Source organism: Drosophila teissieri, chromosome 3L, assembly GCF_016746235.2.
Source record: "Drosophila teissieri strain GT53w chromosome 3L, Prin_Dtei_1.1, whole genome shotgun sequence".
Taxonomy (NCBI): Eukaryota; Metazoa; Arthropoda; class Insecta; order Diptera; family Drosophilidae; genus Drosophila; species Drosophila teissieri.
In genome coordinates this window covers 6,342,820-6,360,167 of record NC_053031.1, presented here as the reverse complement: position 1 = coordinate 6,360,167, position 17,348 = coordinate 6,342,820, and the positions used below count along the sequence as shown (strand labels likewise).

At 43.7% G+C, this 17,348-nt stretch overlaps 5 protein-coding genes across 5 annotated transcripts; 3 read left to right on the top strand and 2 right to left on the bottom strand.

The window, feature by feature from the left end:
- Window positions 1-1,574: 1,574 nt before the first annotated feature.
- On the bottom strand, window positions 1,575-2,862 carry LOC122616463. The gene is made up of 2 exons (XM_043791918.1): window positions 2,845-2,862; window positions 1,575-1,910 (listed from the first exon to the last, which is right to left on the bottom strand). Exons 1-2 carry the CDS (start codon window positions 2,860-2,862, stop codon window positions 1,575-1,577), a joined length of 354 nt encoding a protein of 117 aa, XP_043647853.1.
- Window positions 2,863-3,904: 1,042 nt separating this feature from the next.
- LOC122616462 (extensin-3) lies at window positions 3,905-5,313 on the bottom strand. The gene is made up of 2 exons (XM_043791917.1): window positions 5,236-5,313; window positions 3,905-4,921 (listed from the first exon to the last, which is right to left on the bottom strand). The coding sequence occupies exons 1-2, from the start codon at window positions 5,311-5,313 to the stop codon at window positions 3,905-3,907; spliced, it is 1,095 nt and encodes a 364-aa protein (XP_043647852.1).
- A 3,141-nt stretch (window positions 5,314-8,454) lies between these two features.
- On the top strand, window positions 8,455-9,256 carry LOC122617795 (cytadherence high molecular weight protein 1). The gene is made up of 2 exons (XM_043793781.1): window positions 8,455-8,466; window positions 8,530-9,256. Exons 1-2 carry the CDS (start codon window positions 8,464-8,466, stop codon window positions 9,154-9,156), a joined length of 630 nt encoding a protein of 209 aa, XP_043649716.1. The 5' UTR covers window positions 8,455-8,463; the 3' UTR covers window positions 9,157-9,256.
- Window positions 9,257-10,101: 845 nt separating this feature from the next.
- On the top strand, window positions 10,102-10,954 carry LOC122618002 (skin secretory protein xP2). Its single transcript, XM_043794107.1, has 3 exons — window positions 10,102-10,128; window positions 10,205-10,544; window positions 10,749-10,954. The coding sequence occupies exons 1-3, from the start codon at window positions 10,126-10,128 to the stop codon at window positions 10,952-10,954; spliced, it is 549 nt and encodes a 182-aa protein (XP_043650042.1). The 5' UTR covers window positions 10,102-10,125.
- A 993-nt stretch (window positions 10,955-11,947) lies between these two features.
- On the top strand, window positions 11,948-13,939 carry LOC122618004 (translation initiation factor IF-2). The gene is made up of 2 exons (XM_043794110.1): window positions 11,948-12,859; window positions 12,968-13,939. Exons 1-2 carry the CDS (start codon window positions 11,966-11,968, stop codon window positions 13,937-13,939), a joined length of 1,866 nt encoding a protein of 621 aa, XP_043650045.1. The 5' UTR covers window positions 11,948-11,965.
- The last annotated feature ends 3,409 nt before the right edge of the window (window positions 13,940-17,348 follow it).

Sequence of the window (17,348 nt, the reverse complement as noted above, 5' to 3'; positions counted from 1 at the left end):
CTGTAGCGCTCTCCGTAGCCATGTTTATATGAATGATTAGCGCCACAATAGTGCGCCGAAGTTGACAGAGGAGCAGCGTCAACATCGCCGACATTGTTTCGGCACCATTATGCCTCAACGGGGCCCTTTCGAGCAGATTTTCATCAACGTCGTCACTTGGGTTTTCATTGTTACGGTGTTAAAGGTAAGACTACACTTCCGACGGAACCTAGGGCACAAAAGCCTACCACACAGGGAAATAGTTGTAAAAAAACCGAACTGCTAGACAAATTTGAAATCTTTTGATTTCAAATATGAAATGGGATGCTCCAGAAATCTATATAAATTAAAAAAAAAAATTTTATGTGTAAAAGCGTAGTAAATTAAATGCATATCAGCTATCACAGGCAGCCAGGCCCCTTAAGTGTTAATCTCTAAAAACCATTTGAGAGTGATATTTATTTGAAGCTACTAAATTGTAATTCTCAGTGCATCTGAAGAGTTAGTTCCGTCGCTGGGAGCGTTGTAAGCGTGCTCTGCTGGCTGTCATAAATCATTTAGACTTCATTTATAATAATTATGGCTCGCGCTGCCTTCTGCAGCTCAAGAAGTTTGAGTGGTCAGAGTTTCATGGACAGATGGACAATGAAGCTGTCTGCTGGACATGATCTTGCGGAAGCAACTCAGTTACAGATCAGTCGAGTTATAGTGCAAAGGCGGAGAAGATGGTAAGGAGCTTATGGGCAACCGAGAACCAAGGAAAATTAAGACTATTTTCAAACTACATTTTTATTTGAACGGTGGCGGTTCGAATTTATTAAAAATCATTTTAGAAGTAGACCTAACTTATATTTTTTTTGATTAAAACTATTAACAAGTTTAGCAATATTTCATTTTATTCTTGAGTATAATATTATAATGTGAACATATTTTTCCAATTAGACACGATGTTTACAAAACTATAAAACTATTTTAAATAATGTCTGCGCTACTGAGAACTCTCCACTGATTGGAGACCAGCTAAATTCCACTAATTAGTTGGATTAGCGTCTTCAGCCGAGATTGCATAAACAAACAGACGATACTGGTCTAGGTTCAACTATCACTTTTATTTGATCGCATGCCAAAAAAAAGCAATGGGTTGATGAACTGCCCAGTAGAGATGGAACTGATCGATTGTCCAGTGCCGGAATTGGATGGCGTGTGCTGAACCATCCTCGTTTCTGCTCGCCTTTGGCCAAAATGCGAGTAATTTATGCCGATTATGAAATTAATTGTCGTTCTTTATGGGCATCCATCTCAGCGCTGGCTAGGCCTCAGCTGTTGTGATCCATCGCAAATCTTTGCAAATTTTGTGATTCCTTAACCGGTTTGGATTAGAAATATTTGGTCGAGCAGAGACATTTTCTGCTTCGCTTTTTATAAGTTCACCATAAAAATCTCGTTCTGAGCCGCGTCCAAGGCGAAAAGTGTTTGAAATAAGCCCTGGCCAAGGGCCTGAAATGTGAAAGGAACGCAGCTAGATCTCGATTTGATTTTATTGTTTATTATCTTTACGAAACTTTGGTACAAATTGGAATTAATAAGGTGGCTATTTAGCTCTTGAAGCGCCGACTGGGCACCTGGTATTTGTATCCATGGATTTTCTTGGAGATGGTTGTGCTGGATGCTGCTGGTTCCACTCGTTCCAATGGTTCCACTGGTTCCTCCAGATCTTCCGCCTGGCCAAGTTCGGCATCGGAGGGAGCCACTGGGATGGCATCCTGGGGGAACTCCTCGCCCGTGGGAAACTCGTTGTTCACCTCCAGCTCCAGTTCCGTGACCTTGGGCACATCGTAAACAAATCCATTGCCAGATCTCACTAACTGGGACACATCTGCTCGGGCGGCCAGACAAATGGCCATAAGTATGAAACTGATTACCAAAAGGCGCTATAGAGTAAAAATATAAAAAAATTTTAATAAAATCCCAAAGCTTATTTAGTCGCATACTTAAAAGTTATTCTAGTTCTTGCGTGCAAAGCTTTCTTGATATGAAAACTAGATTTCCTAAATCAAAATGGTAGCAATAAATTAAAATGCTCAAAACCAATTATGATAATTTTCTTATGATGCATTCAGTAGGATCACTATTAAAAATAGCCCGTTTTGATTGAATTATTAAAGAACTATTTATAAATTGGATATATGATAGAAGTGCAAACTTGATGAGCAATCAAGCTTCAGCTTTTGCTATGCAGTGGACTTGTTTTTCTTTTTCAAAAGTTAAATGTGAAGTGTTAAAGCTTGAGTTGCAGTAGTTTTCAGAGTTAAAATTGATTGACTTGCTGTTTCGAATTAGTAGTGGTTACAAGCTACTGAAGACGATGGCTTACCATGATGTTAGATGATCTTTAGCTGGGTATGACTGCGAATGGAAACCTTTAAGAATGCCGTAATAGTTGTCGCTGCCAACGGCGCGTTGCTCAAGCGAATGCAGGCGCCGGCGATCGGGCCCAAACTATTTATACTTCTATATGTTCGCCACATTTGCCTCATTTTATTAATTGCGCCAAGTCGTCTTGGATCGTGATGACTGTGCTGAAGCCAAAACATAAACCGAACCAGTGGAACTGTGAGCGGCCCTAGATAAACAAACAAACGAATCGATGTTTTGGGCCAAACGCTGGTGCTACCGCTACAGCCGCTCGGGCACTCCACACAAAATGCTACAACATCTCCATCTCCAACCACATAGCCATTGCCAAGGCTAAGACTTGTTTTGTGGGGTCAAGTGTCAGTGCGTTGCCTTTGTCTCTGGCGCATTTGTTCGTCGATTTGTATGCGAACTAATGATTCTGACAGATCAGTGTTTGCCCCCATCCACGTGATCCAAGTGGCTCATCACGTCTTACATTCAATTATGCAGCCCTGCCCGATCGATGGAGCATATAAAGCGCATAAATGCGTCGCTTCAACACGTTTCCGTTCCACTGGAGTTTATGGCTGCAAAACTGCCGCCGATGATCGCACAATTAATCCATGCCAACTTGACATTTTGATTATAGTATAGCATCGCATTTCAGTGGACATGCGAAGATTGATGGCACTAGCCATTTGGCCATTGATTAGATTGCTTTATGTCTAGGCGGAAATTCCACCTGCTGTGAAGTGCCAACGGGATTTGAATGGAGACACACCCACTTGTAGTTCACCCAATCAAGGCGAACAATGGAAATTCAATAACTGCAATATGAATAAACATTTTATCCCAAAGTTGTAAAGCTCACACTTGATTGGGCGAAAACAGTAGTACTAGTAGGTAATACTGACAGGACAGAAAAAATTAATTTTGCCTTGCATCTTAAAACCTTTAAGTATTAAAATTGTTGTCTTTCATTAACTTTCTTACTAAACTATCTTACTTCTGTTAATTGAACAGATTTATGTCAATGAAATATCACTTCTGTTAATTCGCTGTTCAAAAAAACGTAGCATACTTTTCGCGCCTAATGGGTCACATTGAAAAGTATAGCATAACCCAAGGCGCCTATTAAATAAAAGAAATATGTGAACCATGCACAAACATTATCCAAAAAATCACACTAAATCATTGCTAAATTATATTTTCGAGTTAACTAACTAAATAAATACGATTCTTTCTTGGAGCACTCCTGACAGCACAATAGACAGCTATTCATAATTGATTTAATTTTAATGACTTTAAGCCACTTTAGTGAAATTACGACTGCCAAGCTTTGTGTTTTTTTTTTTCAACTCCCGCCTATTTAAATGCAGATGTTTAAAATCGTATGATTTTTATTTTCACGGTTACATCAAGTGGACTCGGCTTTCCTGCGATGGGGAAAGGCCAAGACACTCATTCACAATTCGTTCAAAAATATGGCTAATACTTAATCTGTGTATTTACAACGAGCTTCGAGAGCCTAGAAGTTGAACGCGGGCTGGGGGTCGTTGGGGTAGCTGTATCCCTTCTGCACGGGGGGCAAGTACTCGACCTTGGGGGTCACGTACACCTTTGGTGGTGGTGGGGGTGGGGTGTAGACGACGACCTTCTTGGTTGGGGGTGGGACGTACACTGGTGGTGGTGGTGGGGGGGGGGTGTACACAACCACCTTCTTGGTGGGTGGAGCCACGTAGACTGGGGGAGCGACGTACACCTTCTTGGTGGGTGGGGGTGGCAGGTACTCAACCTTTGGTGGAGGAGCGGACACCTCGAATTTCACGGAGGGCTGGCCGTAGTGGTAGCCATCGTCCTTCAGGATTCCAGTTGGGGGTGGGGTGTACACGACCTTCTTCGGTGGTGGTGGTGGGGGTGGGGTGTAGACGACGACCTTCTTGGTTGGGGGTGGCACGTACACTGGGGGGGGGGCGATCACCACCTTCTTGGTAGGAGGAGGCAGGTACTCAACCTTTGGTGGTGGGGGAGCAGAGACCTCGAATTTCACAGAGGGCTGGCCGTAGTGGTAGCCATCGTCCTTCAGGATGCCAGTTGGGGGTGGGGTGTACACGACCTTCTTCGGTGGTGGTGGTGGGGGTGGGGTGTAGACGACGACCTTCTTGGTTGGGGGTGGCACGTACACTGGGGGAGGGGCGATCACCACCTTCTTGGTGGGAGGAGGCAGGTACTCAACCTTTGGTGGTGGAGGAGCAGCGACCTCGAATTTCACGGAAGGCTGAGCGTAGTGGTAGCCATCGTCCTTGAGGACACCAGCGGGCTGAGGGGTGTAGACGGGACGAGGGGGCGTGGGCCTGGGCTTGGGGGCCTCGTAGACCACTACTGGTGGGGCAGACTCGTGGGGCACGTAGGGCACATCGATGACGACCGGGGCGCGTGGTGGGGCATAGTGGTATCCATCATCCTGCAGGTTGTTGCTGTGCGAGAACAGATGCGAAACATCTGCGCTGGCCACGGCCACCAGGGCAAAAGCGATCAGGAATTTCTGCGAAGAAAACACAGATCGGTAAGTAAAGCGGCACTTTGGTATTTGGTATTCACAGATATTCCACGGTCTGCCAGCTCGGTATTCGTATCCACCACCGAGTGCAGTGCTCTAATCCTTGATCCTCCATTTCGGTTCCTCGGCCTACGGTCTTACCATATTGCTCAGATCCAATTCAACACCTCGAAGGTAGAGTTGTGACTGTGCCTTTTCTGCTCGAGTCTACATTATTTATAGTTCAGCGCGCCTCAGGATGGACAAAAGAGATTTCATGGCAGAAGCTTCTCGCCGGAGCACCGAAAACTAAACAGAACCTGCTTGGGATGGCTAACCGGCTGCTGCTGACGTCTCTGAATCTTCTGGCTACGCAACTCCCTCAGAACGACACCCATAAACTTACGGTGTATCTCGTTCTCTGTCACGTCGCAGGCGAAATTTTATATTTTGGCGACAAATTTAGATTTTGGCCAAGGCAACAAAATTTAAAAAAAAAAAGAAGCCCCTAGAACTCATCTATAATATAACCACCTCCTATAATAAAAATCATAATCCAAAGAAAGCAAAAAGACTACTTTTAAATACGAGTATGTGAGATAACTTAAAAGCTGAGTTTGCGCTTCGTGAGCTGTTTGAATAGATTTAATTTAAATTCAAGAAAAACCGGTGAAATATGGACGAAAAATGGCGTGGAAGAACTCAGAAAGTGGAGGCGCAGAAATGCTGGAATTCGGGGGAAGGAGGTCCCGCATGAGCACGCAATCTCATGCTCGATAATCTGCAAATATTTGGCTTGTTGTGATCGACGACCAACAGGGATGCTCCACCATTTGACAGCCAATTTGAAGCACTTCGAATTCGGCAAATTCCCACTTCACGACATAGACAAGGGCACTCTTTTAATGATCCCCCACATAAATCTAGTTTAGAACCGCGTTCCACGCTAGTTAGCGCGACGAAAAGCATAAATTAATTTTGCATTGATTTGGTTCTATAAAAAAAAAACTAATTTGGATGTTTTATTTATGAGAGCGCTTGTGGATTTGCATAAATTCTCCTAAAAGTTTCGCCTTAAGGCACCAAGTTATCTCTTCCTCCGAACAAAATTATTCACACTCTCGAAGGGCAGTGAAGGTTGCCCTTCATCCAAACGTCATCCAGGTGCATGAATCAGTCATCGGGAATGAAACCGGTTGCTCATGCAGTGCCCTCCTCGAACTGACCTTTGCCATGGCGCGTTGCAAGGACAACCACAATCCCAATTTAACCCACTGTTCCAGATTCCTGTTCTTTTTTAAAGGCAATTGATAAATCGATAAACACAAGTCGAAAGTTGCACTCTTAAACTGATTTTTAATGTTGGTCATTTGAATTCCTACGATCAAACTTGATTGTTATACAATCGATTTGAATTTTAATGAAATCCATTTATTTTTGCCACTTAAGTGCTTCTCGATTCAAATACCTTATTATCCTCTTCGGCTATGACGTACAAGATGGCTAGTATGGCTAGTATGGCTAGTATTCTAAGAATTCTCGCCTAACGTGGCTAGGTCGATCGTTGACCGACGCAATAATTTGATTCATGCTGTACTATTTTTAGAATTTCGGGGATTTTTCGCTTAATATAGAAGTTGACTTGCGTAATCTATAGGGCAAATCTCTTAGTATCAACGAAATCTGGTTTGGACGTCAGACTTAGTGCGAACTATCAACGTCATGATTTGGACTATGTCGTCAATCAAGTCATTATTAAACATGCCATAGTCATTGATTATTCTCGATGGCTAATTTGGAATGGCTGTTAGCGACTCTGGCAATTTGTCCGAATTTGATGTGTGTGTTTTGACCCGAGCGGATCAAAGTTTCCGGCGTTTAAATGAGTTCTCATACACGCTAATCTACATGCTAATATGAAAAATTAGCTCTGATTACTTCATCCGAAGTGAAAACAACGCTTCTGCCTGCGGTTTAATTAGATTAATGCTGGGTAAATGCCACAAAACGGTAAACGAGTTTGCAATCTGCAGTCCCCAAATATACAACAAATATATATCATAGCAAATGTGTATTCCAGCCAATGAATTTGCTTAGCGTTTTGTTGAAATAGCCAAATATGTGCACCGCTAAACACGCGTGCGGTGTATTGGGATTGGGGATCTGAGCCGTATAACCGATCCTGAAACCGGTTCAGTTAGTTTGGTGAATGCTTTAGAATTTAGTGTTTATAAATTTCACATTAGGTATTGGGCGTAATTAAGAACAAGTTTATTCTCTTCATTCCTATGAGTGAGTTCTTCTTCTATAACCAAATCCAAGACCAAATTCCATCCGAATGCACGCAAATAATTTTGAAAACTCTTTATCAATCCTAGCATAATGTCAGACATTAATCTTCAATGGGGGAATATAATGGGGGGAATCAATTAGCGGCCAGGCAACGGAAGCCAAGTTAACACAGCCAACCAGCTACGGCCAATATATACTGGATGTTTGGCAACTTTTTGCACGAACAAAACGAAACCGCGACGAAACACCAACACAGCACACAAAAGCTAAAGTTCATTAAGAATACAACAAAATTTCTTTCTGGCTGTATAAATCTGCATTAAGAGCACATAAATTCCAAAAATTATTAACATCGTCTTTGAACCAACCGTTGTGGCTAACATTTGCGGTTCGTGTCTTCGCTTACGCTGTTACGGTAGCAAATTTCATTAACAGCGGCGATACAGACAATTTAGCAGAGCACGAACTAGTAAGCACAAGTACTGAAAACCGTTATTATACCCGTTACTCATTGAAATAAGGGGTATACTAGACTCGATGAAAAGTATGTAACAACTTGAGGAAATCTTTTTCAGCCTAATAAAATATATTCGTTCTTGACTGCGATCACCAGAACAGACGATCTGTTATATTACGTTAATTAGTTTATATACATGTATTCGAAATAATTCGAAATTAATATTAATATTTAATATAATTAATTAATATTAATCGTACCCATTACTTAGAGCACCGTACAGGTATGGTAGGCAGGGCATAGTATATCTATGCTGAATCATCTACCCAAAATAGTAATATTACCAAACTTCGGGACAAAGTGCATTCTTAATCCAATACAACCTGTTGGTGGAACCTTTTTTTGTTTACTTGAGAGTGAAATACAAAAAAAATTGTGCCTTATTAGTTAACCCATAATAACAAAGAAAAGTGAAAGTATTCACCAAAACAAATATACGTGGACTTGTCGAGTTACTTTTTTAAAAAAGATTTTAGCTCAAATTGATTCAAGTAATTGTTTTATGGCTGACATGGAACCCGCGCATGGACTACTGCTTTTTATTTATGGTTCGCAGTCTCAACCGCATTTCGCCAGACGACTGCAATCAGAAAGACAATATCGATACAGATGCAAAAAAATAGCAGCTGGATTTTATTAGATATACTATATATTTGGGGTTCTACCCAAAATGTCTTATAAATACCAAATGTTCTGCTTGCAAAAAAACAGTTTAATTGTTCGACTTTGTGTGATCAACATGGTGGGTTTCAATCGAATTGGATTTTATAATTGTGGGATTAATGGAAAGTTTTTCTGCGACCAGCGTGTCCTCTTCTTGGCTTTTGCAGTGGCGCTCTTGGGAGTGGTCGGTGCGACTTCTCTGTCCAGGACATACTTGCCGCCTCAGGTGCAGCGCCTGGTGGTGCAACCCCAAGTGATCTCTGTTCCCAGGGTTGAAGTTCAACCCCAGATCATTCAGCGCCAGGTGGTTCAGCCACAAAACACCTATCTGCCACCTCGGGTGGTGCCACAAGTGCTTCCCGTTCGTCCTGCTCCACAAGTAGTGCAGATAGCTCGTCCTGCTCCTCAAGTGGTGCAGATAGCTCGTCCTGCTCCACAAGTGGTACAGCTAGCTCGTCCTGCCCCCCAAGTGATCTCCGTGGCTGCTCCTCGTAACACCTATCTGCCACCTCAAGTGATTAGTCCTGCTCCACAGGTGGTGTCCATTGCTCGTCCTGCTCCGCAGGTGGTGTCCATTGCCCGTCCTGCTCCACAGGTGGTGTCCATTGCTCGTCCTGCTCCACAGATAGTGTCCATTGCTCGTCCTGCTCCACAGGTGGTGTCCATTGCTCGTCCTGCTCCGCAAGTGATCTCGGTGGCTGCTCCGCGCAATACTTACCTGCCGCCACAAGTCATCGCTCCCCGAAACACCTACCTGCCGCCCCAGTAAGATGCATCATCATCCGATACAACATTTCTGAGCAACCACCAACTCAACTGGTTTGTGGTTTAACCCACAACACCAACTATATTCTAATGCTAATTCTCCATCTCGGCAAAGAAATGCAAAAATACATTTAATGAGTTTATTTGTGTGTCTGACTTTATACGATTAGCATATTCTCGAATTGGTGCGAATAAACAATAAAGAAAGCTTTGAAAGATAAACAATAACATTGTGTGGCTTCCAGACCATTGGAGGGCGTCAATACAGATCAGATATCGTAATTATGCAAAAAAGGGCCCCAGATGCCAATAACCCCAAGCGGAAACGTTTGAGACACCTAATATCTTTGAAGTTGCGATCTTGAGGCTTCCCTGAACAATTAATCAATCAGTCAATCAATCTGCTTTGCGGAACATTAAGTCATTAGCCTGAGCAGTTTTGTTGGGTTTAAGTGGATGAGTTCTACGGCTGACTAGATAGTTTATGACCGGCTAATTGCTATACCTCTTGTTCTGGATCGATTTAAAAATAGCTCTCTGCTACTGTTTTCATTATCCCAATATAGAGCTTAGTCAAAGCAAAAGCTTGGGTGAATTAAAAAAGCTCTTCTTCAAGACGAAACTCAACCATCAGGTTTGCGTTAAAATTGTTTTGGCCAAAAAAATTAAGCTGTGATACGTGTATTCTTATGAATATTTATATTTCGCATGACAGTAAAAAAATGATAGTTTCTAATCCAAACTCCATGGCGTACCTAACTGATAAAAACAAGCCCCATCTGGCGTCGTGGTCGAGGTATCTGTTCGCTCAATTAAACATATTTTTCGACGCGAAGAAAAACGTTTCGTTGATTTATGATACTCAGCACTTCCGTTTGGACCCGCAGATTCGCCGACTTGTATAAAAGTACAGGAGTCGCCGGTCCAAGATATTATTCGATTCTTTGCTCCTAAAGCAAACAGATCATCTAAAATGGTAAGGATCTGTCTTCTCCATTTGCTGATTATATTTGATGGCAAATTATTTATTTTCTTCGTTTTCTTCCCTGCAGAAATTTATCATCTTGACTTTGGCCGTGGTTGGCTGTGTGGCCGCCGAATCGGGCTACAACTACAATGCTCCCCGCCAGGCAGCCGCCTCTGCCCCGGCTCCAGTTTTCCAGCAGGCTGCCTCTGCTCCTGCCCCAGTGAGGACCTACGTGCCCCCTGCCCCTGCTGCCTCTGCCCCAGTGCAGACGTTTGCCCCTGCCCCAGCTCCAGTTGCTGCCCCTGCTCCCGTTTTCCAGCAGGCCGCCTCTGCGCCAGCACCAGTCCGCACCTACGTGCCCCCCGCTCCCCAGGTCCACCACCATGCCGCCGCCTCAGCTCCAGCTCCGGTTCAGTCCTTTGCTCCTGCTCCAGCTCCAGCTACTTTCGCCGCTCCCGCTCCGGCTCCGGTTTTCCATGCCGCTGAGTCTGCTCCCGCTCCAGTGAGAAGCTATGTGCCACCCGCACCACAGGTCTCCCGCGCTCCTGCTCCTCAGGTGCACCGTGCCCCTGCTCCGGCTCCCCAAGTTCATCACCACGCTGCCGCATCCGCCCCCGTGCAAAGCTTCTCGGCCCCAGCACCCGCCCCCGCACCCGTGCAGTCCTTCGCCCCTGCTGCCGCTCCGGCTTTCGAGTCCTCCGGCCCGGTGTTCGAGGCCGCCGCTTCCGCCCCCTCTGCCGCCCGCTCCGGATACGATTATAGCCAGCCCGCCGCCAGCCAGCAGGGATACAAGTACAAGACCGTCCGTCGCCGTGTGTTCAAGCACCGCGCTTAAACGATGATGATGATACGATAACAAAATGCGACAATAAAATGCGAATATTAATTTTTTAAAAAAACATAGTTTTATTTGAGCTTCGAAACACTAATAAAGATAATATGATAATTTGATGATTATACAAGAATGACATGGTGTATAGTTAAGGCAAAAGAAGCAGCGAAAATAAAATTATACAACATTTTTAAAAGAATAACTAGCAAAGAAAAATAACTATTTCGCACGATCAATAGAGCAACAACCTTAAATTTTTATTAATTAATGTTAATTAGCACTGGAATGCAGTTTTTCAATGAATGAACTAAGATAATATGGCCTTAACTTCATAAAACACATCCAGATGGTTGACCGTTAGTAAAAAAAAGGCAAGTGCCTCGACCATTAGATACCCGTTACTGAGCTATTGTAAACGAGAAGTTCATCATATCAATATTTATATCATATAAAGATAAATAGGCAAGACAAAAATAAAATCAAAACAAATTTACCAATGTTTAAAGTCACCAAGGCCTGTGCTTTATTTTTTTCTAACCATTACCAACATTTATTTGTTTATGTTTGAAGCTTAACTTTCGTTACTAGGCCAAACTCACACCTGGGCATGGAGTTCAAAGAACCCATGTGTTTTCGCATAAGTGTGCAGCGCACTTAGGCCAATAAATTGAAACGCTTTGATCTGACAAATTTACGGGACACTTTCGTTGTGCTTCAGAATAATTTCAATAGAATTTAAATTGGCGGCTATTCAATAAAAACAAATGGGTCACATAAAGCGCGGAATCGATTTCTCACGCTAGGCAACAGGTTTCGCTTTCAACTTTGTTCTTATTTTTGGGGGCTCGCGATGCAACGCCAAAGATCGCAAAGAGAGTATATAAGTTGCATCCACAGCTGCTTAGAGTCACTGGCACTTGAGCAATGGTAACAGATCAACGATAAGTCTGGGTTCCCAATTTCACTAAAACATTCTCATTTTAGAACACCCTTGTGATCCTGGTTTTAAGCCTTATGGCAATCGCATGTCTGGCGGATGTTTCCCATGTGAAACACCACAAGCACCAGCGCCATCATCACTCCAGGGATCACGAAGATGACGACGAGGAATCCCACTATCAGCATTCCCACGAGGAAAAGGAGGCGGAGCAACCTTTCTACAAGAAGGAGAAGCACACCACTGAAAAGGTGGTTTACCACAAGGAGGAGGAACACGAGGAGCCCAAATACTACAAGGAGCACACGGAGCATCACCATGAGGAGCCCAAGAAGCAGCGAGTGGATCACTACCATCACTATGACAAGAAGCCCGAAGTGAAGACCCAGCACATCCACTACAAGCATAGCAAGCCCCATATCCGTACGGATCACAATCAGGACTTGTTCACCCCAGCTGCTACCCAAGTGGTTCACCGCCGCCGTCGTCCTAGTCGAATTCTATACGCCAGTGCCCCCAACTCGGTGTTCCACACCCACACCCAGATCAACGTGCAGTCTCAGGACTCGGAATTGAATTCCCTTACCCGCCCAGATCCCGCACCTGGAGCACAGGATCCTGCTGCCGCTCAAGCACCGACTGGAGCTCAGGCACCAGGTTTCCGACCCAACTGCCAGTTTATTGGACCTGGAAACGTACCACCTGGCTGTGGACCCTCTGATCCCATAGGTGCTCAGCTACCAGCCAGCGCTCTGGCACCCACTGGCGGCAATCTTCCGGCCAATCAACCCGTTCCCGGCGGTCAATTGGCTGTTCTGGGCAATGGCCAGCGACCGCCACGTCCAGGTGGCTATGGAGGTGGTTATGGCAACCGACTGAACTTTCTCGTAGATCCTTCGCTTGGCGCTCAGCTAGGAGCTATAGGAAATGCTGCTGGAAATCAACAGGCTGCCGGAGGAGCTCAGCTGGGAGCAAGCCAAGGATTCGACCCCTCTTTCGGTGCCCAAGCCGGAGGAGCTCAACTGGGAGCGAGCCAAGGATTCGACCCCTCTTTCGGTGCCCAAGCCGGAGGAGCTCAGCTTGCGGGAGGAGCTCAACTTGGAGCGAGCCAAGGATTCGACCCCTCTTTCGGTGCCCAAGCAGCTGCCGGAGCTCCATTTAACCCTGGTTTCGGAGCTGGTCAAGCGCAAAGACCTGCGCAAAACCAATATGGTCCCAACCTACAGCTAGGTCGTCCTTTTGATCCCTCCTTGGGTGCTCAACTGGGCGCAGGACAGGGTGTTTCTAACCAAAGACCAAGTGGACAAGGAGCATTTGATCCCTCTATAGGTGCTCAATTGGGCGCTGGCCAGGGTGTTTCTAACCAGAGACCAAGTGGTCAGGGAGCATTTGATCCTTCTGCAGGTGCTCAACTTGGAGCTGGACAGAGTGTTCCTAACCGCAGACCCAATACACAAGCCGCCTTTGATCCCGCTTTGGGCGCTCAACTTGGAGCTGGCCAGGGCGCTCCTAATCAGCGACCCAGTCCAGCTGGACAGGGAGCATTCGATCCCAATCAGGGACAGTTCGACCCCTCCATTGGAGCCCAATTGGCGGCGGGACAAGTTCCACGCCTCAACAACCGACGTCAGCCCAATCGATCCAACTACCAGGGCCTCAATGTCCTGAATGGCAACGTTTTCGGACAACCCCATCTCCAGGGACCCACCAATGCGCTGGGAAATCAGCAGGACACCAACATCATAGATGGCAACTTCTACAGCGATCCCCATCATGGACACCAGCGCGCCTTGGTATCAGTTACTCCCAATCAGCGTTCAGTCCTGATTCCCGACGACGATGATGCCGATGATGATGGGCAGCTAGATTTTCTGGGCTTTGCGGCCAGTCAGAAGAGACCCACCTATATCGCTCCCAAAAAACTGCGATCTCATAGGAGCCCTTTAAAGCAACGCAATGTGGATCTTAAGACATCTGCTTCGGAGTATGACACTGATTATCGTGAGGACGGCTATCACTACCAGAAGCCCAAACATTCATTCGAATTTTAAGTTTTTGAAGCATAACATATTATACCCTAAATAAAATCATACTTATCAGCATTTGCTACAAGAGCATTCAAAACAAACCTTGTTTACATAATTTCAAATAATTAAAGCATACTTTCAGGCGAAAAGTATGGTGGTTATTTCCGTTTCCGCTCAAAGCTTTAACGGCTTTAAAGCTGAGCTTTACCAATTGAGCTTTAGTTTAAGCTTTACACCAGACTACCATTTTCAATATGAAAAGATCTAGATATTTTTAAACAATATATGATAGCTTGTTTGTCTCAAATGATGTTTAAATTACATATATTTACATAAATATACACGTGCAAATAGATTAGGGCATTTATTTATGTTCTGGCCACATCTTCGACTGCCTTTGATGGAAAAGATTTTTATATTGGCCATTAGGGTACGCGGAAAGAAAACTAGTTCAGAGCTATATATAAGTAGGGGCACAAAGCGATTTTTATATAGAGAGAGGCAATAGGAATTGTCGACATAAATTTATGCAATCATTTAGATTCGATTCTCATGCAAATCCAATCAACCGAAGTCAAAATAGAAATAAAACAAAATCTATTGTTTCAAAAGGCAGCAGATCTTGGCCAGTCGACTGCATAGAGGTAAGCTGGCCAAAACACATTCAATGGATCCATTTTTGGCCCGTCGCATTTGTGACCCATCGATAAAAGGCTGCGTGTATGTTATGTTATTGTTATGATTATTTTTTGCGCAGACTTAGGCGTGCCTTAGTAATGCTTAAATTCGGCAATCAATGTCAATATTAGCGAGTGGACTCCTAAATCAAATGTGGCCACTCCACTGCCGGCTTGCGCTTCTATTTTCGGCGAACTGTAGGTCAGAGCGGATTAGCCCATCTCGTCGGCTCTTGACCCAATACACCGACCCATAGAAAGCTATTAGCTACTCCTCATAAATCAGCGCACTTCTCCTGGTGAAATTAGCTTAAGTGAGCCAAATGTCCGCAAAATTAAATTAAAATAATTTATGGCAAACTTTCAGATCAAACTCTACGTAGCTGCCTAGCTCGGCATAAAATTAACGCAGACCGCTAGGGTATTCAAAGCCCGCTGATTACAGAAATAAATTTCGGATGATGTCTGTGCGAATTTCGCCGGCTTGTGGCTATGCAAAGCGAGTGAGTGGGTTCGTGGTGGGGCTGGTGGAGTTCAATGATCCGCAGCCACCCGCTTCTTTGGCAATTATTGCTATCAAACATTTCTAGGTTTCCCGAAGCACTGAGCCAAATCTGAGCTGAGAAACAACATGTGCTACTACATAAGAATCAAACAATTTTATTCCCTAAATCCGTACACTTTAATTTAATTACTTCTCAACGATTTAGCATTTTTATTGAAAATGAATATTCAATACCCAGGCAGTAAACTTGTTTTAATTATCAATAATTATTTTAATTATTGTCAAAAGTCATTTAGTTCTTAAATATCGAATACAAATTGATTTCTTCATGTGTATGTATAATTATACCTTTTTGGGTTTCTACTACATAAGAATCAAACAATTTTATTCCCTAAATCCGTACACTTTAATTTAATTACTTTTCATCGATTTTGCATTTTAATTTAAAATGAATAATCAATATCCGGTGAGTAAACTTGTTTTAACTGTCATTAACTAATTAATTATTATCAAAAGTCATTAAGTTCACAAATATCGAGTATACATTGATTTCTTCATGTGTATATATTATTTAATGGCTTTCCAGATGGCCAACTTAGAGCCAGAACTGTGTACTCAAAGGGTTCTGAGTTTTGGGATCATAACTAATGCGATCTCATGTAACTCCGCTTTGCATCATCTGTTAAATTTAGCCTGAGAAATCGACAAGCATGCAAAGCTCGGATGATTAATTTTCAGCACTTTGCAGCCACATAATTAATTTTAGACAGCCCACAACCGAGAATACATTTTCAAGAGCGATCATACTTTAAGCCTTATGTTTCCATCAGCCATCAAACAGAAAGCCACTCGATGAGCCGCAGGCAGCCCCAAATTAAGAATCGAGTTAAAATCAGAATTACATGAAAGGAACTTGCCAAATTTCGGCTGCCACGCGTTTCCATTATTTATTGGCCCCAAGCCGAGTGTTAGAAGTGTGCGGAGTTTTTTCTTTATCTTTTTTGCTGCCCTGTTGCTCGGCGTTGATTTTTGTATATTTATATTTTAGCCTTTTTCGGCTTTGATATGTTTTTTTTTGGAGCTCTGGAGATGCGCTTCATGACGGTGGTGGCACTTTCTAGTCGCCGGCTCAGACGAGTGGGGCGATTTTGGAACGGGTTTCCAGAATGATTTATCATATATTTTAGTTAAGCGAAAAAAGAGCATCACAGGCTGAAAAAACGTTAAGTTTGTCATAAAAGACTAAAACGTGTACTTGGCTAGTGAGTATTAAGGTCTTTTTAAGCAGACTGTATTTTACTCTGTAATAAAAGCATCAGACAATACTTGATTTAGAAAATCTGGCTGGATGGCAACAACATAAACTTTAAACAAATAACTTTATCTCGCAATTTTGATAATACTCCGATTTCCTAATCAAATGCAAGCTTTCAAATATACAAACACAAAAGTTTTAAGAATATTTGAAATTGCACTTACATATCCACAGCTTGTGATAGGGAATCCTCCCCAGTTAGGGTATCTTAAAAACTAAATTAACTAGCGCGTGTGACTATGCCGGCCAAAAGACAAAGACTAAGACAAAGGAAAGGCTGCAGCCACGAGAAAGAAGTTGCCGCCGCCTGTTAAGCTCACATATATGGCAAAAATCGAATGGCCATAATATTAATTAGAATAGAATTTGCATTCATTAAGCCAGCGCCAACTGCTCTTTGGTTTTTGTTAGACAGAGCGACGCGACCTGTGGGATTATGCAAAGGCAGTCCGAATCTGGTATACACAGCGCTTTGGAAACTCCATTTGGGGAGACCGCTCGAGCGTCCCCATCCATTAACCATTATACACTATCCGATAACACAATCAGTGGGACGGAGATCTCCTTTCGCCGATCCGCTCTCCTGTCCGAATTATTTTTTGTGGGTTACGCTAATTCGGTGCCCACGCTTACTTATTAAGCCGGGCTGACAATTTAAGTGTTGTCTGTGGCCGTTGCGGTGGGGTTTTGTTCCCTTCTACGGGACGACTGTATGGGACCCCAAACTGCCATTCACTAATTTGCATATTTCTCTATTTTTCGGCATAAGCAGCGATGCCGAAATGGAACTCTTAAGTGTGCGGACCGGCTCACCGAACTACTGATGGATAACAATAATAAGCAGATGGGGCAATGGTGGTGATCTATTGACTATTGGCAGCTTGCGTGTAGAACATCTATGGGCAACTGGACCATAGTCAGAATAGAAATACATAC